The sequence below is a fragment of the Staurois parvus genome, unplaced genomic scaffold, assembly GCF_062004578.1.
Source record: "Staurois parvus isolate SC_StPar_1 unplaced genomic scaffold, SC_StPar_1.0 ptg000394l, whole genome shotgun sequence".
NCBI classification, from domain to species: domain Eukaryota; kingdom Metazoa; phylum Chordata; class Amphibia; order Anura; family Ranidae; genus Staurois; species Staurois parvus.
Genome location: NW_028318190.1, coordinates 5826336 through 5853141, shown reverse-complemented (window position 1 = coordinate 5853141; position 26806 = coordinate 5826336). Strand labels below are relative to the sequence as shown.

At 41.9% G+C, this 26806-nt stretch overlaps 1 protein-coding gene across 1 annotated transcript in view; it reads right to left on the bottom strand.

Annotated features, from left to right (window-relative positions):
- CTPS1 (CTP synthase 1) overlaps positions 1–26806 on the bottom strand; it is a 72024-nt gene that overhangs the window by 19257 nt on the left and 25961 nt on the right. The window contains exons 3-15 of the mRNA XM_089686285.1: positions 26506–26676; positions 25651–25751; positions 22577–22693; positions 19181–19264; positions 19001–19081; positions 16019–16170; positions 15580–15712; positions 14177–14265; positions 7607–7701; positions 7444–7506; positions 4628–4671; positions 3618–3714; positions 1120–1175 (exon numbers count right to left, since the gene is read on the bottom strand). Coding sequence (XP_089542411.1) covers positions 1120–1175; positions 3618–3714; positions 4628–4671; positions 7444–7506; positions 7607–7701; positions 14177–14265; positions 15580–15712; positions 16019–16170; positions 19001–19081; positions 19181–19264; positions 22577–22693; positions 25651–25751; positions 26506–26676 — 1283 coding nt within the window. The remainder of the gene's footprint in view (positions 1–1119; positions 1176–3617; positions 3715–4627; positions 4672–7443; positions 7507–7606; positions 7702–14176; positions 14266–15579; positions 15713–16018; positions 16171–19000; positions 19082–19180; positions 19265–22576; positions 22694–25650; positions 25752–26505; positions 26677–26806) is intronic.

Here is a 26806-nt window from a genome sequence, read left to right as displayed (position 1 = left end):
CTATACACTGTCACTGCACTGACACTGACTGGAAAGGGGCTAACATCCAGGGGCAATCAAAGAGTTAACTGTGTGCCTAGCAATGTTACGAGTCACGTGGCTTCTGATCCCTGAAGAAGAGATGTGCCCCGTGGTGTAACGCGTAGGATGGAAGCTTGTGATGTCTTTTCTGCTGCGTGCAGGAGCCGCCATCTGTGTTCACCCTGTTTTTCCCTTAAATGCTTGCAATAGGTTCTGGGAACCTTGTATCTATGTGAGTGGCATTTTTTATATATTTTTATGGTAATAAAGCACTATGAGGAGTTCCTTATCTTTTGAGAAACTATCCATCAGAGTGGGGACGTAAAGGATTCACATAAAAATCTAATATGTGTTTTCCTCACACCATAAACCCTAGTACTAAATCTAAAATAATTACAAGGTGTCAAATTCCAAAACAAAGTCCAATCTCCAAAAAATGTATGGGTATAAAATTGCTCAAAAGTTTATATAAATAAAGTCACTGCAACAAAAAATAACTGTCCAAAGTCCAACTTATCAGATCCTTTGGTGCTGAGCCCCTCCACTGTCTCTTAAAAGACAGAAAGTACCTCAAAAAAAAGAAAACTCAAATAGTGCATTACCTGTGGGAACCAGTGACACCAATACAGTGATCAGTGCTAAAAAGAAACACTGTCACTGTACTAATGACACTGACTGGGCAGAGCCGTGTTATATCATTCTCCTCGGCGATCAACAGATGCCGATGCTCATCTATTGGCTGCCACCTGTTGATCGACTTCTGTGTCAAATTACAGCAGAAGCGGTGCTCCGGCGGCAGGTGCACGCCCCCCAGTAGCAGTAAATCTGCTATAGGGAGGATGGCACGTGGTTAACTTTTACTTTTGCCTTCAGTTCAGTTTAGGAAATGTCTTTGAAAAGCTCCCATTTATCCAGGTCATGGTATACCTAGGCATAGTTATTTATTTGCCACCAGACCTATTCTGTAATGCTGTAATGCTGAAAACAAGACAAAAACAAAACTGATCAGTATAATCTGACCAGGAAGGATGCCAGATTACAGGAAAAACAGATATGAAAGAAATAAAAACATTACAGCATACTTTATAGGTGAATTACCTCATATCTGTGTCGATGTCTCTCTTCTACATACTCTTGGCCACCGTATAATTTCCCTACATGGATGAAAAACAAAGCTTAACCACATCAAAAGCAGACTGTCTCAGCCCCTTCCTGCTTGGGTCATTTTTCAGATTTCAGAGCTGTCACACTCGCTCTCGAGCAGCTGCTCTGCATGCCCATTCACACACAGAGCCACAGCCTGGCCCCATCCCCTCTCTCTACTCATTGGCTCACTGGCTGTGGCTGATGGCAGCGGGAGCCAATGGCTCACACTACTGTCTCAGCCAATGAGAGAGCCAAGTCTCTCCTGCACATTGCTGGATCAGAATTGGGCTCAGGTAAGTATTGGGGGGGGGCTGCTGCACACGAAAGGCGCATTCTATGAAGGTAAAAAAACTTGAGCCTTCACAAGCACGTTAACATTCTTAATGACAATATGCTTGCCTATGCAAGTTTTTTGATGTTTAGTAGTAAACACAAATGTAATTCTGTAAATCTGTATTTGTTAGGACCTGGGGATTAACGGGAAGAGGGGATTTTTTTCTAATTTATTCAATTTAACAACAGTCACAACACTTCCAACCGTCAATCAGTGACAGTGTCCCCCTATCTGTTACAGCACCCTCATGCAGCCCTCAGTCATCCCTGGTCATAGTCCTTCTTGCCCATTTGTCAGAGACCCCTCCTGTAACAGCTGTTCCCTCTAAACATCAATCACAGCCACCTCTGCCAATCAGTTACAGCTACCCCTGGTCTGAAACTGCTCCCTAAAGTCAGCCAGTGATTCCTGCAGTGCCCCTCATCAGTTACATATCCCTCCAATGTGCCCCCTCATCAGCTACAAATCATCCCATTATGTCAGCTACATCAGCTACAAATCCTCAGCCCCCTTCCCTAGTAAGTCCCCAAATCAGCTACCATTTCCTTTCCCCCACTGTGCCCTCCCCTTCCATCATCCAACCCCTAAAAACCTCCAACCACTGCACAGTGCACAACACTTTTCATATTTGCGAATTCATCTGAAATGAGCTGCGACTCTACCCTCCAGCTTGTAGCTTAGCTTGTTTTTCTCCTCCAGATCAGCTACAAACCCCGTCCATTGTGCACTCACATCAGCTATCGTCCCACCCTTCCCCGCTGTGTGCCCCATCAGTTGCCATTCCTCCCCAATTGACCCCCACATCAGCTACCATTTTCTCCCTCCAACCAGTGTGCTTCCCCCACACCATTGTTTACAAATCTCTTCTAGACACTCTCTAGTGCATTTTTCATATTTGCACAATTCACTTTAACTGAATGACGACTATAGCACGGTTACCCAGTTCTGGGAGGGCGTCATATGATGTCCTCCCAGAGAGGGCGTCATATGATGTCCTCCCAGAACACACCCTCCCGCGCACTTCCCAGGGGCGTGCATCCGGCGATCTCCATGATTGCTGTGTCCTACAGACACAGCTGATCACATGTTGAGGTAAAAGGCCAATCACAGCAGCATGTCCAATGACACAGCAGATCACAGAGTAAATACAGTTGCCAGTTATCTGCAGCACTTTCCTCACGCTGTCACAGCGTGAGGAAAGTACTGCCAATAACCGGCAGCTGTCACAGAGGATCAGCACTGATCATCAGGGCACTGCCGCCCAACAGTGCCACCCACCAATGCCCAGCAGTGCCACCCATCAGTGCTGCCCAGCAGTTGTGATCATCAGTGCCTCCAAGCATTGCTGCCAGTCAGTGCCATCAGTCAGTGCTGCCAGTTAGCACCGCCCATCAGTGCCACCTATCAGTGCTCATCAATGCTGCCTCATGAGCGCCCATCAATGCTGCCTATCCATGCCACCTCATCAGTGCCCATCAGTGCAGCCTCATCAACACACATCAGTGAAGGAGAAAAATTACCTGTTTGCAAAATTGTATAATAGTAACAAAGAAAAACTTTTTTTTTAAATCAAATTTTTTGCTTTTTTTTGTTAAAAAAAACCCCCAGTGGTGATTAAATACCAACAAAAAAAAGCTCTATTTGTGTGAAAAAATGATAAAAATGTCATATGGGTACAGTATTGCATGACCGCACAATTATCATTCAAAGTGTGACAGCGCTGAAAGCTGAAAATTGGCCTGGACAGGAAGGGGGTATAAGTTCATAGTAGGCTAGTGGTTAAACAAGCTGCAGCACTTCCCTACAAATACAGCGTCTTTTGTTGATAAATAAAAAGTTCATTATAACAGCTGCAGCCCAGTTGAAGCACTCCTCCAATTCTGATTGGTTGGAACAGAGTGAGGGTCACTAGCATGTGCACAGCTGTCAGATATATATTGTAAGACAGAGAGGTAGGCAGAGTGACAGAGAGGCAATGGATTACACTCCTACACAGTGGCTGGTAACAACTGAAATAGCATTAGGATAACTTAATAGTGCTTTAAAAAAAAAATAAAAAAATAAAAAGCACTAGCAAATGATTTTTGGCACACAGATAGCAAATATCATTACTTACGCAAGACTGAATTCTGAGAATGAAATATAGTTCTTCTTTTTCCCAATCTCATGGTGCCCCCCATCTGACCTGGATTATGTTCAGGCATGTCAATCACCTGAAATACATCAAAATTAACAAGTAATACCACTACTAAATATAGCAAATATGCTTCAGCATTGGTTCACAGGAAAACAGTGTCAATCTTCCTGCAACGATTAGGGCTCGTTCACACTAGGCTGTTTTGCCAACGCTTGCCAAACGCCCCTATAGCGTTTGGCAAGCGTTGGTCCGGCGTTTGCGGAGCGTTTTTTAACGCTCGGCAAACGCTCCGCAAACGCCGCATGCGCGGTTTAGCGGCAGTTGCTAGGCGTTTGCCGAGCGTTAATAACGCCCCACAAACGCCTATAATGCAGTTTGAGTGGTGTTACCGCTCCGCAAACGCCCCGCAACCGCGTCGCAACCGCACACGCCAGCCGGGCGTTTGCGGAGCGGCACCATAGACGAGAATAGGAGGCTTCAAAGCCTCCTGACTCGTCTAGAGGCGTCCGTTTTGCCGCGACGCAACGCGACGCAAACGCTCCCGTTAGAACAGCACCATGTGCTGTAATGTGCAGAATTGGCAGAGGCGTTTGGGAAGCGGTAAAAACGCTTCCCAAACGCCTCTCTGCCGCCTGCACACAAGGCTAGTGTGAACGTAGCCTTAGGTGTGCTGAAGTATTAAAAGGAAAAGAAAGAGAAAATAAAAAAAACAGAACATGCAGCCCAATTGTGTATAACTGTCTAAAATGTTGAGAAATGTACAATCTTTATCACATGACCTCCACTCACATCTCTTCATATATCAGTCTTTCTGCCCAGTCATCGGTTTGCCAAAATATGATAATGTCAATTACTGCCCATTCAGACAACATCTAATTAATCGCTTTAAAAGGTCAATGTGTGCTAAAAATTTCATAGCAAGACATATTGCTAAACATTTTACAAGTAGACTGTAACAATCATAATGGCTGCTCAAAGTGAACACTTACCACTGGATGACTTGTTTTTGGGTTAAACTCTGTAGAGTTAGCATCTGTGGAGAGAACAAAAGGAGATACAAATCTTTATTCAGTAGAGTAGTTGAGCTGTAAAAACGCTCTAACTCTGAAAAACGCAGCAAAATGAGCTAAAACGCCACAAACCGGTGTTTTTGGATGTTTTGTGGCAAAAAAAAAAAAAGCTAAAAAATATAAACACAGAAGATCGATGCTAAACGCTAATGCAAAAACGCTAAAAAAAAAAAAAAAAAGCTGAAAAACTCCCATGTTTAACGTGACTTTACACAGCTAGCGTTACTTGAGTTATCAAAACACCCAGTGTGCATGGAGTATAAAGAAAAAATGGGAGAACGGTCTACCTGTACTGGGCTGGTAGGTGGATTTCCCATTAAATTCCATAGCCTAGAGGCAAACCTACAGCACAGCTCTACATAAAATGTAAACACTACCTGATAACAGATGAGGCAATAGGAAGCTGGTCTGAACTGCATCGTAGGTTTGTGGTAAAATTTAAAGGATAAGCTCATCTTATGAAAAAGAAATGTACTTTTTTTGCAGGTTAACCACTTCACGCCTAAGGGTAAAACAAATCTAAATCCCCAAGCACAATTCTGCAACGTTGACACGTGTTAGAAAAACCGTACACATCACCACAACTACTTTCTACATCCAGTTTGATTATACCTTGCTTTTTTCAGGACAAATTGGGCTTTCATTTGGTGGTAAATGGTAATGGATAGCTTCTAATTTTTTTTAACCTACCACCAAAGAACAACCCAAAATAAATTCTGCAGCTCTTGACGATTGCAACGATACCATATATGTGCATGTTATTTGTTGTTTGCACCGTAGTACAGCCCAGAAACAATAGTGCGCATTTTGTTTTTGTCTTTTCTTTTTACCTAAAACACGCTGACACTAATGCTAACTGACACCAATTTTTTTTTTTTAAAATCCTGACCTTTGACCCTGACCCAAACACTAACCCTGGTACTGAACTAGATCAAACCTTGATCTAGGTATTCTTTATTTTTTAATATTTATCTTTTTTTTTAAGCAAACTTTTTTTTATCCTTCTGTCAGGAGTTAGAGATACAATGTATCTCTCCTCTCCATGCAAAGAGAGAGAAAAAACAAGGGGGCCGGGGCTGCACAGTGACTGATCACTGTGATAGCCAATCAAAGGCTATCACAGCGATCATGTGACCTGGAATCGGAAGTCCCGGGTCCCGATCGTTAGAACGGGACCCGGGGCTCTCAGTGACATCGCGGTCTTTGTGCTGGGAGCGTGCCGAGCGGCACGCTCCCAGCACAAAGACAGGTACGCAAATATGCAGCCCCACGGGAAAAAATTCCAGTTCCGTGAGGCCGCATATTTGTGTGCCGTCAGTGTCAAGGGGTTAAAAAAAATAATAAATAAATAAAAAAGTACATTTAATTTTTTTCTTCTAAGCAGCCTGAGCATTACACCATTGATCAGCAGATCGTGAGTGCAGTCTCAGGCTACAGCAAACTCTCAGGATAGCGGTCTGTCCCAGTTACCTGAGAGCAAGAAGATCAACAGACTAGGAGAGCGCTTAACAGTGCCCTAGTAGTTCATTGAGAACCACAAGGTATCAGCAGAAATGGCTGACGGTATTTGTAGACATTCATTCACAGAAACTGTGAATAAATGACACAGCCGAATGATGATCCCCCCACCTGCTGTCACAGGGAGGGGTGAATCGGGGGTAGAGAAGGCAGGTGCTGGAACATGTAACAGAGGTGAACTTGGCCGTTAATTTTTTTTTTTAATTAGGGGGTATTGGCACAATGTGTTGGTGAATGAGCACCCAATTACTACACTAAAGTGCCATCGCATGACACAAAGGGGGAGATTTACTAAAACTGGTGCACTCAGCAACTGGTGCAACTGCTCATTTTTTGGGAATGTACCAAACTGTGAGATTTCCGGACTATGGTGGAACAGACAATACACACATTAACGGGCATATCCCTAGGAGGGAATCTTGTAGCTTTTCTCCTTCACGACACACCTGTCTCTTAAAACATCTTCTCAACGCGGCGAAAGCATGCATTCCTGCATTGTGGAAGAATCCTTTACCTCCTACAAAAACACACTGGCTTGCTCGAATTAATGAAATTCAGGAAATGGAGAACATGACCATGATTGCTCATGTTGGACACCCTATTTTTTTTTCATTTTATTCTACAAGGATCAAACCGTGTTAGCCTCCCAAACATGAGCTAATTGTGGTGGCAATGCAACTTTCACATTGGCCGTTGGTCCTATAGGATCACCAGGGAGGGTGATCCTATATCCCCCCCCCTCCCCTCTCTCTCTTCTAGAACCTTTGTTGGTTATCTCTCCCTTTTTTCTTTCTATTCCACTGGGGCTGAATGTTTTCTTTTCTTGATTACTTTTTGTTAAATTTATACAATGTAAGGAAAAAATAGTATGGTCTAGGAATGGTTCAGCTTTCTATGTCTGAAGTGTCACTAAGTGCCTAGTGATAGGCCATGTTTATTTGCATTTTGTAAATTTTCTTGTAAAGTTGTTAAACTATTTCTTCAAAATAAAAAATTAAAAAAAAAAAAAAAAAAAAGGGGGGAATCTGCAGTTGTGCATGGTAGCCAATCAGCTGCTAAGTTCAGCTTGTTCAGTTAACCTTTGGCCATAAAACCTAGAAGCTGATTGGTTTCAGAGTTGCACCAGATTTTACAGTTTTAGTAAATAACCCCTAAAGAGTAGTGTGTCACATAGTTTCTTAATGAACAAACATTATCAAATTATATGATGGATTTACCTTTCCAGCCTAGTACTTCTCTTGAAAATTCAATAACTGCTAGCTGCATCCCCAGACAGACCCCTGCAAACCAGAAAAGATTTTATCAACAATCTAGCTTAGTATATTTCTACTACAAAAGTATAAACTCAACTAGAAATGGAATAAATGTGTACAAACTCACCCAAGAATGGTTTTTTCTGTTTGCGTGCCCAGGATATGGCTTGGATCTTGCCCTCTGTACCACGAACACCAAACCCTCCAGGGACTAGCACACCACTAAATACAAACACAGGAATGTTACTTTAAGGATGCCACAAAAATATGATTATCTATACGACAAAGTATGCTATAAAAAGGTGCACAGGCAGACAGCATCCTTGCATAAAGAAAGCCAATAAAAGCAACTTTTTTTTTTTTGTTAAGAATATTGTCTTATTCATTTTTTGTCCTTTTCATTGTAAAAACATCAAATAAAGCTGAACTCCGGGATAAGCAGATATCATCTAAATATAAGAGACCTGCGTATATTACTTGAATCTTCATGTACTTTGTGGAATTCTTCCAGATCTGTGCAGTAAATCTGATGTGGAGGGAGCTCCAGCACACAGCCTGTGATTCAAATCCTTAGCTCCGCGTGTTCTCTACTCTGAGGAGGGGGATGTGTCCATTCCCTCAAAATCCAGGCTCAGTGCTTCCCTCATTAAGATCTGCACTGTGACACTTCGGATCCCTGTCCCCTGATGATGGAGCTGAGAAAAAAGTCTTTTGATGTGTGTGTTTTTAGAATGATCTACAGAGATGGCTTCAAATAGACAGGTACAACTTCTGTAGGATGATTTATTTCATCTCTGTGTATCCTCTGAGGCTACAGGGGTGTGGACATTTTTAAAAAACTACTTGTCCACAGGGACTAAATTGGGGCTCCAATCTACTTGTCCCTCATGACAATCTAATTTAATTTTTTTTAACTAAAACCGTATTTAAAAATCGGAGATTTTAGGGGCTTTTAAAAACAAGAGGCTTTGTGGCGATTTAAACAGCGCAATTGTAAAAATATTACACGTTTATATCTCCTCCTCCCCCTCCCTGACTGTTTCCAGCACCACACCAGGGGACTAGCAGGGAGGGGAGAGACCTTGCAGTGTAATGAGCACCGATTGGCTGCTCATCAGGAAAGGGTGCGTCAGGGCTTATACTTTATCCCTTTCGCTGCCAGAGCCGTTGTTGTGTGTTTTGCACACGTTTAAAAAATAATTTTAGGCCTGAAGATTACAAAAAACTCCCAAATATGATTTTCTGAAAGCAGAGACTCTACAGAATAAAACAGCGGTAGTTCTAATTTTTTATGACGCATGATATTACCGCAACATTTTAATAAGAAATACAAGTAAGTTAATTTTAGGGCACAAAAAAGAGCAATAAATTACCCTATTTTTTTGTAAAATATAAAAGATGAGACTGCACCAAGTAAATAGATATCCAACTTGTAAAACCTTAAATTTGTGCGCGCTCGTGAAATGGCGATTAACTTCAGTACCCACATTTTCTATAGGTCGACACTTTTAAAGCTCCTTACAGCTCACCAGGTTAGTGTTACAGAGGAGGTCTGGCGCTAGAATTATTGCTCTCATTCTGGTGTGCGCAGCGATATGTGTATCGCAATTGATGGTTTCATGCGTAGGCACCCCAGCGTGTGCTTCAATATTTTTTTTGGGGGGGGGGGGGTGGTGGTGGTATGTGCTTGGGTGTAACTTTCATTGTTTACAATTTTTTTTCACTTCATCACATAGGGGACAAAGTCCTCTATGCGATGATTTCTGGTGACAGGTTCTCTTTGAGACATCCAAGATCTAAAAGACCCTGCATGTCTCCCCTCTGCTCCACTGAATGTAATGTGGTGCACACTGCAATATATTACATTCATTCCCCGGGATTGCATTACAATCTCTCAACGGGGACCCGGAAGTGACATTGTAACGTCACTTCCGGGTCAGGACAAGAAGGGGAGGGGAGCGGACTTCTCCATCCACTCTAGCTGACGGTGAGCCGGGCCCGCAGATGGGCAAGCGGAGCATGGGAAACCTCACGCCGTGGGATCAGAGAGGTTGGCACTGTGTGAAGCAATCGACAGCAGCGCTGCCGCTGATTGCTTCAGCTGACAGGTGAGCCCGCTGCTTGTCCGCAGCAGGGCTAAAAGGAAGAGAAAAACTACTTACCCATCGCTCGGAACTACATGTCGCAAGCATCAGGTGATAGGAATCAAACATCTCTGGGTAGTCACTTATATGTGAGAGTTTTCATCCACTTTACGCATCATCCACATAGGATGTTTTGCTAGCTCTCCTAGACACCCTTCCTCCTACCAGCAATGTTTTGGCAGAAAAAAATTTGTGATGCTTTTAAATGCATATAATGCATTTAGGATGTTTCAATCGCTTAGACGTCAATTAATTTAATTGGCTAGAATAATCATTTTTTCTGGCCATTGAGACAAATTAAAGCTCAAATGCTAAAAGCATTTACAGCAGCTGCTCCTGCACACACTGGCAGTGTGGTTTTTTTCTGCCATTAAAAGCCTATGTGTTAATGGACACATAGTCTAACATGCAGGGGCATATAGAGGCAGGAAAAAAATGCCAGATGCCCCTAGGAGCAACAGAACAAACATCCAGTGTGCATGAGGCCCTAAAATAAAAGTGTTTGTGGGGGTGTATCCAAGATGGCGACTGGAGTGGCCACATAGAGCTCTGCCACCATAAGCTCTTACCCAGCTCCATGTGCTCAATTCCAATTCCCCACCTCTCAGCCTTTCTGAGGGGCTTCTGCTTGGGGAAAAGCCACAGATGAGCATATTTTCCATCCAATGAACTCTGGTCTCCTGCGGCCGCCACGCCGACTAGGCCTGCGGGCTCTTTGGCTCCTCCTCCCGTTCTGTCATCTCCTGCCCCTATCATCCCTCTGTGTTGCGGATAATGACGGGGAGCATACTCCAGAACTCCCACCAGCACCCAGATACCCTGCGAACCTCCAGGGCCACTGGCAGTATCTGACCCCTGTCCAGGATTCCCACAGCCTATACAACCGGCCCACTGAAGAGGCCTGTGCACTTTCCATATCCTCCTGCTGGTCTGTGCTCCTCTCCTTCAACATTCTACCTATCCCTGCTGCGGATGTTGCTAAGAGGTTGCTACGGGGGTGGACTCCTAATTTTCCACTAGGGCTCTGGAACCTTACAATTCTCTCAGGTCGCAGGTGGGGCCTGCTAGCCTTCCTCCTCTACCTGCAACACAGTGCTTCTTTTCCATGGATCTCACCTTAACTGCAATGTATGGCAACCAAACTGATAAGAAGCATGAATGAGCTCAGCTATGAGGAAAGATTAGAGGAACTGAATTTATTCTCTCTTGAGAAAAGGAGATTAACCACTTTCCTACTGGGCACTTATACCCCCTTTTTGCACAGGCCAACTTTTCAGCTTTCTCCGCTGGTGCACTTTGAATGACAATTGCACGGTAATGAAACATTGTACCCATATGAAATTTTTATCATTTTTTTCACACAAATAGAGCTTTCTTTTGGTAGTATTTAATCGCTACTGGGTTTTTATTTTTTGCACTATAAAAAAAAAAGAGCAAAAAAATTAAGAAAAAAAAGTTTGTTTCTATTATAAAATTCTGCAAACAGGTAATTTTTCTCCTTCACTGATGTGCGTTGATGAGGTGGCACGGATAGGCAGCACTGAAAGGCGGCACTGATGGGCATTGATGAGGAGGCACTGATGATGCTACAATGATATGCAGCAATGACGATCACTGACTGGCGGCACTGACTGACAGCACTGATGGGCGGCACTGCTGGGCAGCACTGATGGGCAATGGTGGGAGGCACTTCAGGGCACTGATCATCAGTGCTGATCTGCTCTGTGACTGCTGCCGGTTATTGGCAGTACTTGCCTCACGCTGTGACAGCGTGAGGAAAGTGCTGCTGCCGATAACCGGCAACTGTATTTACTGCGTGATCTGCTGTGTGATTGGACACAGCTGATCACATGGTAAAAGGCCACTGTGATTGGCCTTTTACCTCATCACATGATTAGTTGTGTCCGTAGCATACAGCGATCACGGTGATCGCCGAAGGCACGCAGGAGGGCTGACGCCCTCCCAGAACTGGGTAACTGCACTGTAGCCGTCATTCAGCTATAGCGTGGTTATCAAGTGGTTCAGGGGGGATATGATCAACATGTATAAATACATCAGTGGTTCATATAGTGAACTCGGTGTAGAGTTGTTTACCCTGAGGTCATCACAGAGGACAAGGGAGCACTCTACTTCTAGAGGAAAAGAGATTTATTCTCCAAATACGGAAACATTTCTTCACAATAAGAGCTGTGAAACTGTGGAAGAGACTCCCTCAAGAGTTGGTTCTGGTCAGCTCAGTGGATTGCTTAAAAAAAAAGGCCTGGATTCTTTCGTAGATACACAGAATATAACTGGATCCTAACATTTATAGGTAAAGTTGATCCAGGGAATATCCGATTGCCTCTCGGGGGATCAGGAAGGTATTGTTTTTCCCAGCAGGAGAAAATTGGATCATGCTTTGCTGGGTTTTTTTGCCTTCCTCTGGATCAACTGTGGGTATAGGATCATAACTTTTTTTTTTAATGGTTAAACTGGATGGACTTTTGTCTTTTTCAGCCAGACTAACTATGTAACTATGATGTCTTAATTAGGGTGAAAGGGAGAGACCAGCTTAGGGAGAAAGGAGGCCCCAAGGCCTCAAAAACCACTTTGTCTTTATGAAGAACAGGAAGGGTTATTTAAAAGATAAGGCTGCCAGTTCTGAAACCAATCTCACTGACATGATAGCCAGAAGAAAGACTACTTTATGAGTAAGGCCAGGATATCTCAAATGTGCTCCCCATGGTGTGCAACTTCAGGCATCCTGCATACTCATGTTGTCATGCTATAGGTATAGAGCAGCCTGTTCATTTCAATGGGCAGCAATATGCAGAAAAGCAGCTCACGTACTGTACTTTTTTAAGCTTTGTGCATTACTTAGTGTGCTTTATCAATAGAAAATAGATGGAACAGCAAGCACAACATGCGTTTTTGTGTGCTTTGTAAATGCGCACAAAATCAAGTGATTTTGCACACCTTCGATACTGCCCGAGAAGCCCCATCATAGTAATCATCTTGAGAGAAGAATATTGGGAAAATGGGAATAACCACCTAACTACTTCTTGAAAAGAATAATTTCTGTACCCTCATTAGGCAAATTTGCTACTATATTCAAGTGACATACAATTCTATCAGCAAATAATAAATGTTAGATAAATATGTTGGTGCCCAATCAGGATATAGTGGTAACGTTTTTGTATGTAGACTATTCGTGTATTTAAATCTGTGCAGACTTTGTCGTATGATATGTCATGTGCATGCCTCCGGCTGTACTACAGTAAACACATTTCTTGTTACTTGAGACTTTTAGGTCTATTCTACAACAGTTTTCAAAGTAAGCCATCCAAGTGCAACAGATTGCAAACAACTGAGTGCAAAATTTCCAAGCTTTGAGCAGTGAAAGAATAATGGAATCAGAAACACCCTGATCTTTTAAGGCCTGGGACTTAAATAACAAAGCCGTCAAAGCCAGCTACCATGAAGCAGAATGATAGAGCAACCCATGAAACAGCAGGTTGGGTCAGTCCGGATGTGTCCATGGAGTGTTTCCCAAAAGTCACAGACTGAGTAGAAAGTCTTTTTGGTTCAGTTTGGTGCCACCAAGATCACTGGAATTCCCTCCCTCTTGATCCTGATTAGCAGCTAAAAAGGAATCTGTAGTGGGGGAAGGAGTATATAAGATGGAACCAATCCCTCAGGGTCATCAGTGCATCCACTGCTAAGACACCTGCCACAAACCTACCCACCCTTTTGTTGTGGGATGCCAACAGATCTATGCCTGGTGTCCCCCAACAGTGACATACGCACACTGCCTGTGCCATGATTGTAAAGAGTGCCATGCCATGATGGAGACTCCTGTGTGGATGCACAGGAGTGACATCACAGCCCAGCCATTCAAGCAGTCAGAGTGCAAACCTGCAAGGAAGACTGCCGGGAGAAGTGATAGCTCAGCACTAGAGGGTTTCAAAGGTATGGCTGTCATAACGTTCAAATATGTGGTGCATATATTAAGACATAAAACACCTGGGGCCCGTTTAAAAGGGGAGGGGGAGCTGAAATGCTGCGTTAGTTGAAAGTTATAGTTAAGAAAATAAATTAGCAATCATGTTTATAAGCTTTTACGATTACTATTTAAAAACATAAAATAATTTAGTAAAACTGTCCAATATCTAAAAATAATTTGGGCATTTAGCCCTTCCACCACCAAAAATCATTTATCTAACATTAGGAAAAGTTTTGGCAGAAATATTAACATGATTCTCTGTCCAGACTAAGCGCATTAAGCGGAACTTTTGGAACTGTAATTTTTGCACTTATATTTGTCCAGCTTGCATTGATATCTGCTATCCAGAGATCCAGTGGGGTTACGAAGAATCATTGTAGTAGTCTGCGCTATATAAAGTGATAGTCGTGATAGTCTCGGTACTGCACCAGCTGCTTCCTGTCTTCATATAGAACAGATGAAGTGTCTCGTTGCACAGGTGCACTTTAAGTGCAAACCAGTTTCCATAACTTAATGGTCCTAGCTTTATGAAATAGTCTTCATGATGGAGCACTTTCTGCATTTTACTTACTCTGAGCTGCAAAGCTTTTGCCATGCTTCATGATAGCGCACAGGCTCCTCCTGAAGAGTGTTTGGCTCCAAATCAGCAGAGTCTATATACTGTCAAAAGATATGTATTCAAGTCAAAAACACAAAGTTTTGTGCAAAAACACAGCCAACAAATTATATTGATGAAAATTACTTTTGGACAGCAGACAAATGTTAGAACAATATTATACAATATAATAAATAATCAACCTATCTATGGGTATGCTGAACAAATCAGGTATTAGACATTTTGAGTACATCTAACTATCTATACTTTGAAAAAGGATGGGATGAACAAATCGGCACAAGACTGGCTATTTAGTCACACAATCTCTCGGTAACAACATATAAACTCAGAAGTTTGGACCTCAAGTACAATTTCAGCAAGTCCAGAAATGCAACAAAACAGCTGATTTGCGAGCATCCCAAGAAGCTGTTCTAATAATAAAATGGAGTCCATATAAGCATGCTCATTTTAAAAATTAGGGGAAGGCTACCAACTGAAAAACAGTTCATCTTTCCCTGAAATGTTAACCAAAAGCAGGAGGTATACAGACACATTCAGAGAAATTAAGTCTAAATACATGGATGAAAACCATTTATTAGCATCATCACTCCCTTGTCCTATGAGCAAAAGATGCTCCAGGAGCAGTAGAACCAAACTAGGAGTAGGAGAGGGATTTCCCTGGCTAAAGAGGACATAGTTAGTCTGGCTGAAAAAAGACAAACGTCCATGCATTTCAACCATAGAAAAAAAAAAAAAAAAAAAAGTTATAATCCTATACCCACAGTTGATCCAGAGGAAGGAAAAAACCCCCAGCAAAGCATGATCCAATTTGCACCTGCTGGAAAAAAAAATCCTTCCTGATCCCCCGAGAGGCAATCGGATATTCCCTGGATCAGCTTTACCTATAAATGTTAGTATCGAGTTATATTCTGTGTATCCAAGAAAAAATCCAGGCCTTTTTTGAAGCAATCCACTGAGCTGGCCAGAACCAACTCTTGAGGAGGTCTATTCCACATTTTCACAGCTCTCACTGTGAAGAAACCATTCCGTGTTTGGTGATTAAATTTCTTTTTCCTCCAGACGTAAAGAGTGCCCCCTTGTCCTCTGTGTTGACCTAAGCGTGAATAGCTCTACAGAGTTCGCTGAACCACTGATGTATTTATACATGTTGATCATATCCCCCCTTAATCATAACCCAGAACAAATTTTTTGACAGGTAAAACTATAAACATTAGTAAATTTAGACTTTTGACTGAGATCCATTTTTAGTTATGTTTACATTTGGTTTCTAATCTCCAATACATGGAAAATTTAGATAGAAAATAATAAAACGTACAGTATGTAAGCAACAGAACTACTAACAACAGACGACCACTTACCTTGATCTCTAATCGGTGGTTTATAGCTAGTGCAGAATGCTCTAATGCTTTGATAACTGATGCATAGGAGTCTGAAAATTTTGTATACTTTCCCACAAGAGCAATGCTACAAGATTCCAGTAAGCGGTCATATCTAGATTAAAAAAACAAAAAACAAATAATAATAAATGAAAGCATGTAGGTTATAAAAATTCCTTTTTGGGAAGTTGACATATATATATATATATATATATATATATATATATATATAAAAAACACTTCCTATCATTGAAAGTACCAGACTTCTGAACAGTCATGCTGTGGTTCCACTCAAGCCTTCTTTTGTGGGTACTGTCTTTCGTGATTATGTTTCTTTCCAAAGTCTGTTCTAAGCTATGCTGCATAATGGTTTCCAGTGAATACACTTGAACAGTTATAATACAAGCTGGTGTTTGATCACCTGTCTGCCATTTCTTTCCACTTCATTAGCATTCTGCGGGGCTGACGACCGATTGGAAGATCCAAACGTTGGCGAAAATAGTCAACCACCCCCTGCTCCTCTAGTAAGAGAGGGACTCTGTATATCGATGACACATCATGTACACAGATCACCTGGAAAAAAGGAAGGTGTGATATTCTGAATGATTTTTACTCCACCATAGAGCAGAGACTTCAGATATGAAATATTTTAAATGCACGAACATATAAAACTAGCAATATAACATTTATCTAGAATCCATTAAAGGAATACAGGTCACCTCCCCTTTGTGTTTGTGCTCTTGGTACCATTTTACCAAAACACTGAAACATCCTGGGTGGGGGGGGTGGTGGTGGGGTGTTATAAGGGGGTTTCTGTTTGTCAGTGTCAATTCTGATGTGGACGGCAGCCTCCTCTTCAATAGACTCGAAAAATTTATTTTACTGTAAGTATAGAAAAAGCAGTTTTGTATTTCTCATCCATTGAGGACACAGGGATTCAGAAACAGTCAGGCCATCCAAAAGTAGTCCAGCAAAGGGGCGGGCAAAAACTGCAACATCTAACAGACCCCCACGAAGAAGACTGGAGGGGGTGGTCACATGAAGGATCAACACCCAAATCTGAACAGAGGTTAGGTCAAGTACACGACTAGATAAGGGGTACTGTCCACACAACCAAGGAGAAGACAAAGTCAACCTGATGCCTAAGGCCAGGATACAGAAGTTCAATGTCAGAGGGAGAAAGAATCCAAATGAAGGGAGCTCCAATCTGACTAGGCAAAAATCTGGACAACCAGAACCCAGCAGAACAAAAAGACCCGTAACCTGATTTGAACAACACAAAACACTGGTGACAACCCCCAGAGGTGCAAGTCCCCAGGGGGGCCAGCACGAAAAAAAAACAACATGCCCAAACATGAGATACCAGCTGGTCTACATACTGAGGCTCTAGACCAGCAATGGGCAAACTACGGCCCGGCGGACCTTTTAATCCGGCCCGCGGAGCTAAGCTCCCGCTAGGCTCCTCTCACAGTCCGCCCTGAAGACCGGTGTAGCATGAAAATCTGTCTCCTATGAGGATCTGTCCCCCTCGACGTATCTGCGCATGTGTCGGAGATCGCCGATCGGCTGCTAATGCCTGAAACTGGCACATGCGCAGATACGTCGAGGGGGACAGATCCTCATAGGAGACAGATTTTCATGCTACACCGGAACGGCGCGGGAACACGGCGAGAGGAACGTGCGGAGCAAAGGTAAGTGAATTGACACAAGGGGGACTTGGGGACTTAATATGGGGAATGAATTACTATATGGGGGATGAATTACTATATGGGGGATGAATTACTATATGGGGGATGAATTACTATGCTTACTATGGGGGAATATTACTATACTTACTATGGATGACACATACACATCATTCATCTACTCTTGGTCCGGCCCCCGGGTCCAATATATAAACCCATTGCAGCCCTCAAGTCAAAAAGTTTGCCCACCCCTGCTCTAGACCTTGCACCCCTAACCTATAGATTTAAGCCATGAAAGAAAAGAGGGGTTGCCAAGCCAGACAACCAAATTCACCAAGCAAGGTATAGCAAGCTTAGTAATAGCATAACAGTTTGCCCCCCCCCCCCCCCCCCCCTTCGCAGGGCATGCTCAGTGACTCGAGACTACATTCAAGAACACAAAAGGTTCAATCCCAGGAAGTCAACCTGACTGAAGGTGTAGGGTGCATGGGAAACACCTCCACAATGGTAGTCAGGTGTGGAAGTTAGACCACAGCCCCAGGCTATTGGGATGGGAACCCACCAGAAAGTAAAGGATCAATCTACAATTGGGGCCGCATACATGAATATTTGTGGCACATAAAAGTGTATGTTGCCCCAACATTTCATGTTCCTGTTATGTGCCTGTTGAACCATGTACTTGTATTAAAAAGTATCCTGTTATTTTTGTATTTCTTCCTTTTGGCTAGTTCACAACACACAAAAAAAAAAAAAACGCAGTTCAAATGTGTTCCTGCATGTGCATTTACATGCACGTTTGATACATTCCAGTGCATTTATACGATCCAGTGAGTTTTTTCCGCTACTTTATGACAAGGTACATTACATTATTTTCAATGGGACTTTGGGAAACTAACAGTGCAATTTCAGCCCATAGACTTCTATGTTATCTCAGAAGTTGAATCAGCTTAGATAAGAAGCTATGCAACTTCCATATGACTGATGGATTAGTGTTTTTTTTTTTCCCCTTTAACCCTCACCTCTCCATCCTGGTCATCCTTGCTAACTAAAATTCTCCTTCCAAGCACATTCCATTCACAACTGAGTGTAGCAGATATGTGCGTTTTTGCTTACTTTTTTGCGCATTTTCATTTGTAAATGCACATAGGGCACCCCATTCACTTGAATGCGCTGCGCAATTGGGATAACAAACAATTCGGTTTCATTCACATTTGTGCATTTCCAAAATGTGCAGAAATGCACTACAGTCGTGCCAAAACAAGCAATGCTACATGACTAAAAATGTACTTAGAACCCCCAAATATTATATATTTTTTAAATCAGAGACCTTGGAGAATAAAATGGTCGTCATTGTGATGTTTTATGTCGCACGATATTTGCACAGCCATTTTTCAAAACACAAATTTTCAGGAAGAAACACACTTTAATGAATTTTAGTGAAGCAAACACAATATAATTCACAGTTTTTGGTAAAATATGATGACAACGATGACTAAATTAAATACCCAACATGTCACTCTTTAAAATTGTGTATGCCTATGGAAACGTCAAACTACGGTACCTAAAAATGTCATTGGTGATGCTTTACAAGTATTTACTTGATTCCATTTAGACATTTATAAAAAATGGCAGGTATGGAGTTCTTTTTACTGGTAATGGCATCATGTATACAGAAGTTTGATTTTACACGGATGCGTCAATACATTTGTAAAACTAACCTGCTGTGGTTCCACATGGCAAAACATGGATATTTTCTCCTTTACAGAGGTATCCAAAGGTGTAGTGCACCGACACACAACCTGCAGGAAGGATTAGCAAAAAAAGAAAAGCAACTTAAAATTTACTTCTTTCATAAGAGGAGGAAAACATAAGCCAAAATGGTAAATGTTACCACATACTAGATCTGGAGAGAGACCCAATCCTCGAAGCTCCCTGACACTGTTCTGAGTGGGCTTTGTTTTCTGCTCTCCAGTAGAACTGGGCTGCAAAACAGAACAGGAATTATTCACTTAAAATGCAAGATAGCTAGCTAGATGTTCTGCACAGTAGTTAAAAAATGTTATAAACAATGAGCATCATTAAAGAATTATTACTTTTTATTTTTATATTGTTCTGCTGCTATGAGACAGAATACATGTAGTAATTTGTCCCATGAAGCTAGGTGCTTTCTAAGTCTAGTTATGAGGTATGACCTTGCCCTCTCCCCTTGAGACAAATCCAACAGCAGCTAGGAAGAAGGGAGATCCATCAGAATGACTGCTTGACTCGGCTCTGAGCACTGGCAAGCTGTGACAAGAGCAGTTCCAGCACCTACTGCACTAAATGCAAGGAAGGGAAAGAGGTCCAGGGGTATATCCTGGAGGGTCCATTGATGCTGGCTGTTGGAGGATCTATTGCCATTGGGATGGAGAAGGGGGGGAGGGAACTGTGAGGTAAGGGTCTACTGTTGCTGGCTGATTAAGGATCTGTTAATGCTGGCTAATAAGAGCTCTTTTGCTGCTGCCAGGGGTCTATTGTTCCTGGGGTAGATATATTGTTGCTGGGGGATCTATTGTTGGCTGCAGGGGATGTATTTTACTGATTTTGTCTTTAACAAATTCCATACAAATTGCTAAATACCATGAAAGATTTGGTTTTACTTTCTCTAAAAAGGGTGGTACTGGAAGGTGGGTAGAGAAGGGGGGGGGTTTAGAGAAGCACCTATTCTAAGTAAAAAAGCCCTGAGCAAGAGACCTGTAAAGACACGGAAGGCTGACACCCCTCCTCTCCCTCTGCATTGCTCTTGTCTCTGGGAAGATCTCTGAGCCAAAGCAAAAGCTGCTGTTGTGATGCATCTGTCTTATCCTAGCTATTATTGGGTCGGTCACAGTGGATGGGAATGGGGCAGGTCTGACCTCATAATTAGACATAGGAAGCATCTGGGAACATGGAACAAAGTACTTAGTCCAATGGGGGCAGAACAATGAAAAAAATGATAGTTCTTTGAAGCATATCTAAATCCTAACAATGAACTTCTCTTATCTGGTCCATTTCATTTTATTACAGTGCTATAAACCCCAAAACAAAACAACAAAAACATAATATACTGCAGCTTACCTGTCCTTAGATGTGGTGGATGCAGTTGTTATTTTTTTTAGGCTTTATTCTAATACTTTCACCTAGTGATATGCCCAGTAACACACTTCTTTCTCAAGGTGACTCTAGTCCACTGGAGGAGCAACAGAGACACCTTTAGACAGCAACATTACCACCCTGTGGGAAGGATAGTAGCCGGGTGACTGTTTTGGTTTGACTTGACTAACAAATTAAAGTCAAACTCAAGCAAACACCTTTTATGCAATTACAGAAACACGTTTCCTTTTGAGAAAAAGGTTTTACATAAAGGAATAAAAGATGGTCATTGTGAGCACCTCTGTCAGAGTTAAATGATTTGTTTTAACACCTTTGCTGGACAGCTTAGTCTGTTAACCGCCTCCCACCCCCCCATATAAAGAAATGACGAGCGCAAGGCGGTTCCCTCGTTCTGGGAGGACGTCATATGACATCCTCTCACTCTAACCGCGTCTGCACGCCCCCCCGGTGGTACGCTGTGTCCCTGGGAAACAGTGGATCACCGATCAATGGAAAGAGCCGATGACGTTGGCTCTGTCATGTGATCAGCTGTGTTCAATCACAGCTGATCGCATGTAAATAAGGAAATGCCGGTTATAGGCATTCCTCTCCTCACAAGCTGTCACGCTGACAGCTTGTGAGGAGAGAAGAGCTGGTAATCGGCATTCCTCAGAGGGGACATCTACACTGATCATCAGGACACTGATGATCAGTGTGCCCTGATGATCAGTGTAGCCCCATCAGTGCCACCTGCCAGGGCCCATCAATGCCACATATCAGTGCCTACCAGTACACATCAACGCCCATCTGAACTGCCTTTCAGTGCCACCTATCAGTGCCAGTCAGTGCCAGTCAGTGCCGCATATCAGTGCCACCATCCAGTGCCAGTCAGTGCCGTCTAACAGTGCCATATATGAGTGCTGCCTGTCAATGCCCATCAGTGCCACCTACCAGTGCCTCCTCATCAGTGCCCATAAGTGCAGCCTCATTAGCGCACATCAGTGAAGGAGAAAAATAACTTATTTACAAAATTTTATAACCGAAACTAAGAAAAAAATTTTTTTTTTTGTAAATTTTCACTTTTTTTGGTTTATTTACCAAAAAAAAAAAAAAAACCTAGAGGTGATTAAATACCACCAAAAGAAAGCTCTGTCTCAATAAAATGATACAAATTTCATATGGGTACAATGTTGTATGACCTCGCAACTGTCCTTCAAAGTTTGACAGCACTGAAAGCTGAAAATTGGCCTGGGCAGGAAGGGGATATAAGTTCCCTGCAGGCAAGTGGTTAAAAGGAAGTTGAAAAATAACAAACTTACTGGCCAGATCAACAGGGGAAAAAGATAAAAATCCTAAAAAAAAAAAAAAAAAAAGAAACTAATGAAGCCATGCCAGCTAAGAATTGTTAAGTTGCAGTATATCAAATGTTTGTCTTTGGGTTTATTACCACTTTAAATATACCATTGAAAGCATTTGTGCTTGAAAGTTACAAGAAAAAAAAATCCTGTTGATCTTGTGAGCAGATAGCTTTCTCTGCTTTCTGCCTGTGCTGTTTTCATTGATATTGTTCTTAGTTAGCTTTGAGGACTACAGAACTATGTCCATCTACATTACTGGCTACAGTAGAGGGGTGAGGTTCTGTAGCCCTATCTCTTTTCTGTTGTCCTGACACAGTATGGAAAGTGAGCATTGTCATCGTAGGAGTGTATTACCATCAGAATCACCAGGAAAAAAAAAAAAAATGCCTGAGCAAAAAAGACAGCTAACGCAGCCACCACATCTTAGGACTGCTAAACTAATATATTACATTTTTTTTTGGGGTTTAGGCATGCTTTAATGCAAAAATGTTGTACTTCTATAGTTGGTGATCTGCAATTTTCTACAATCACATAAAATGTCAGACGAGGAAGAAGAAAAAAAAAAAAAAAACCCACACAACTGGTTATGCTTCATGTTGATCATGACATTTATGACACAAAATATTCTTTCACATTAGAAAATTAATCAACAGCCTACACAAAAAATGGACCATTTTATTTTTATGCACAAAAAAAGAATCAGTAAAAAGGATAACCTGAAAAGAAAGGCAGAATTGTGTGCGGACAGAAGCTCATGCAACAGGCTATAAAACAAACATCCTGACTAGGGAATACATTTATCCCTCATTAGCCATACATTCTTACCTGAGGTACAAGACTGACATGTATGTTGCAGAAATTCTCTCTTTTAGCTTTAAACTGAAATTGGCGAAAAGCTTCCACAAATGGCATGCTCTCAATATCTCCCACTGTTCCCCCTAGCTGCAAACATAAATTTTATTAGTCAAGTAGGAAAGCATTCATTTCAAAGAAAATACAAGGAAACTCCTCCAACTGTGATAAGAATACTAAGCAAAGCAGTGGAGCTACTGCTGGGGAATGGCTCTGTTGTTGATAGCACACTAGGTATATCATATAGCTAATTTATCCATCAAATCTGACTACAGTTACAGGTGTGAAGTGTAAAAACTGAGGAAAAGAAAGGTTGAAATAACTAGCAAATGAGAAAATATAAGTTACCACGTCTTCATGTAACCTAGATAAGAATTAAATGAAGGCCTTGTTTTCACGAGTGCCAAAAGAGGGAGCTTTTTTTATTTGCATGAAGTCCTTTTTCCCCACATTGCAGAGTGCTTCAACAGAAAAATATTCTCCTCCTATAATATGTGCTTCCACCATCCACCAGTGCTGTAACCAACATAAACCGCACTCACCAGATGTTGGTGAATAGTAGGACTTTTAGGGATCCTACACCCCCTCTACAGCCTCCAGACCTCAATTCCACCATACAGGGCTTGGATGATCCTTCCACTCACTTCCTGATACAGCCTTCCAAACCAGCTCCACAGTTGTGCAAAGGAAAAAAGTGTATATAGTGTAATATTGCTAATGACCACATAACATTAGCTAAGAATATCAGGCCACTCACATTTCAAAAGTTCCATAAAAGCATTATTAGCCTCCACCGGCCAAACAAAATAAGCATGACATCCAGGGACAGCTCCAGAAACCTCACAGCTTGAATTGCAGAGGATGACAGTACGTACATCAACCAGATCTAAAAATGGCCGCTTGGAACGCACCGCTCGGCGTGCATTCCACTCACCGGACGTTGCGCAAGACGTTCAGACAGCAGACCGGAAGTGCGTTGACGCGTTTCGCCCCTTCTACTGGGCGTTCTCAAGTCTTGTCCAGTCAAGTCTTGTCATGTCAAGTCAAGTCTTGAGACCGCCCAGTAGGAGGAGCGAAATGCGTCGACGCACTTCCGGTGTGCCGTCTGACCGTCTTGCGAAACTTTCCGATGAGTGAAACGCACGCCGAGTTGTGCGTTCAAAGCAGCCATTTTTAGATCTGGTTGATGTACATACTGTCATCCTCTGCAATTCAAGATGTGAGGTTTCAGGAGCTGTCCCTGGATGTCATGCTTATTTTGTTTGACCAGTGGAGGCTAATAATGCTTTTATGGAACTTTTGAAATGTGAGTGGCCTGATATTATTAGCTAATGTTATGTGGTCATTAGCATTATACTATATACACTTTTTTCCTTTGCACAACTGTGGAGCTGGTTTGGAAGGCTGTATCAGGAAGTGAGTGGAAGGATCATCCAAGCCCTGTATGGTGGAATTGAGGTCTGGAGGCTGTAGAGGGGGTGTAGGATCCCTAAAAGGCCTACTATCCACCAACATCTGGTGAGTGCGGTTTATGTTGGTTATCGCACTGGTGGATGGTGTAAGCACATATTATAGGAGAATATTTTTCTGTTGAAGCACTCTGGAATGTGGGAAAAAGGACTTCATGTTTTATTTAAATACATTTTTTTTTGCACACTAATAATCTTATTTTTAATTTTTTTGCGGTTTATAATTTAACATTTATTATTGTGTAAATTAATTTGTTTTGGGTATTGTTTTGTGCTTTTTATTTTGGCTTATATTAACTGGTGTTTTTCACTAGTGCACAGCAGCAGTTCATACCTTTGTTTGGGGGTTAATCTGTGGCGCAGGTGTTTGCATTTATAAAAGAGGGAGCTTGGCGGGTTTATTACGCACCTTCCAAGCACCTAACAATCATTGGGCTTGAAAAGGTAAGTTGAACCAAACAGCCAAATGCACGATTTTGCATGTACCATGTTGACACACATTGACCTAAATGTTGCATGTGCAGGCTGCCATTCACTTCAATGCTTCCCCCAGTTGGCTACCTTATTAGAGCAGAAGTCAGCATTGCAAGCTGACCTCATCCCAAAACATTCTGGTACGCACGATGCATTTCCCAGTTAAGTTACTAGTGCATGTGTAGTTCATAACATTCAGTGCATACTACCCACATCAAGATGTAAGAGAGCCTATGCTGGGATGACATCATCATAGATCTCTAGCATAGGAACTCGCTGCAACGAGTCTAGGTTTACTTGAGGTCCCTGCATGCATGTAATTTGCAGATGACATCCATGGAAGAGGGAACAGAGGAAATAAACGCTGACACATTTTCAAAATAGCATCAGCTTCAGTAACAATGGTTGTAGAACAGCCTGTACTACTACTGCTCTTTGAAGCATTTATCAGTTATTTGCTCAACTGAGGAAATGGGGTTTTAAATGTTTTTGGCAGACTTTACCTGTGCTTTAAAAAGACCAGTAATTTAACTGAGACATCATGAAACATAGTGTCAGATAATCTCCTACATCCATCACTAGTTTAAATTATTCCTTAAAGCTGAACTTCAGCCAAAACTGTTTTTTGGAGAGTTAAAGAGGTCAGCACCTTTGTCAAATTTTTAATTGTTGTCAGAGTCCCTGTTTGGAATCGGTGCCCTCATGTTTTTCCCAGGGACAAATCAAATTGACAGGAAAATTGAAAAAAATCTCAAATGGATACAAAGACAACAAAGCACTTATTCAGTGAAGTGAAAAACTCTTCAAGGCTTTTACTGTGGTCTGTGCCTCCCTGCCTTGGTGACGCCAGTTCTACTGATTTGATCCTAATCTCCTAATTCCGGTGTCACAGGAATAGAACTTTTTCATTAGATATCCTCCCATTTTAATGAAAAGAAAACAAAAGCAGGGAATACAGTTTAACCTATGTTTTATTTTGGAAAAAAAAAATACTCTATTTGTTAACTTAGCAAAAAGTAATGGAAGGTTTCAGAGTGAAATACATAAAAGAAAAAAGAAATCCACAGAAACAATCCACACAGAAATGACATAGGATATGTATACCTCAATGACACAGACTTCTGGCTCTATTCCATCTTCATCTACAGGAATCAAAGCCTGCCGCATCACCCATTCTTGGATGGCGTCTGTGATGTGAGGGACAACTGGAAAGAAACAACCAACCATTATCTATCAGTTTCACGAACATAGAAATAACCCTTTCAACAATGAATACTGCTCTAGCAATTCATAGGTGTCAGCATACATGCAAGCCCTGGAGATAATTATAAAGGTAATGGAGTTAAAGCAGTAGTAAATTTAACTACACTTTAAGACCATTACCTTTATATATATAAGACATACTAGCACATTATGTCAGACTTGTCTTTGGAACGGATCCCTCCAATGGCGCCCTATTATCACTGACAGGGATTCCATTTGCACCTGGTTTTCATCAGGGTTTGCAGGCTCCGACCATTTGATTGGCAGAGCTACGATGACGTCACTCCCGCACATGTGCGCAGGAGCCCTGGGCATGGCACAGAGTTCTAAAGGAATGGCACGGCACAAGTGCTGTGCACTGGAATATTTCCTAAACCGTGCACATTTAGGAGATATTCATTTTACCTACATGTAAGCTTTATTATAAGCTTACCTGTAGGTAAAAGTTGAAAAGCAGACTTTACTACCGCTTTAAGAACACTAACAAGATGTAGGTTTGTTACAGCTCCTAGATCTCCCACTGTCTAATGAATAGTAAATTCAACATATGCCAGTGTTGCAATGCTGCTGACTATAGAAGGTAACTGGCTGGGACTCAAGAACATGCCACTCCATACAGTATATCAATTTTGGTATATCATTTGGCAGCACCAGCTTTGCTACATGTATGGCAACCTTGTACAGGTCAAATCTCACCTTGCACAGTCTTCCCGAGGTAGTCTCCTCTTCTCTCCTTGTTAATAACATACTGATAAATCTTTCCAGTTGTTAGGTTGTTGTCCTTTGTTAATCGGATATCCAGAAAACGCTCATAATTTCCAAGATCTAAATCTACTTCACCTCCATCATCCAGTACGAAAACCTCACCTAAATTCAAATAATATTCTTAATAAAAGCATTCTAGATATTACACAGCTATGACAAGAACAAACACCAACTTTGGACAACAACTAGCATAGTTAACAAAAAAAGTTAAGTAAAAGATAATAGAGTGGAG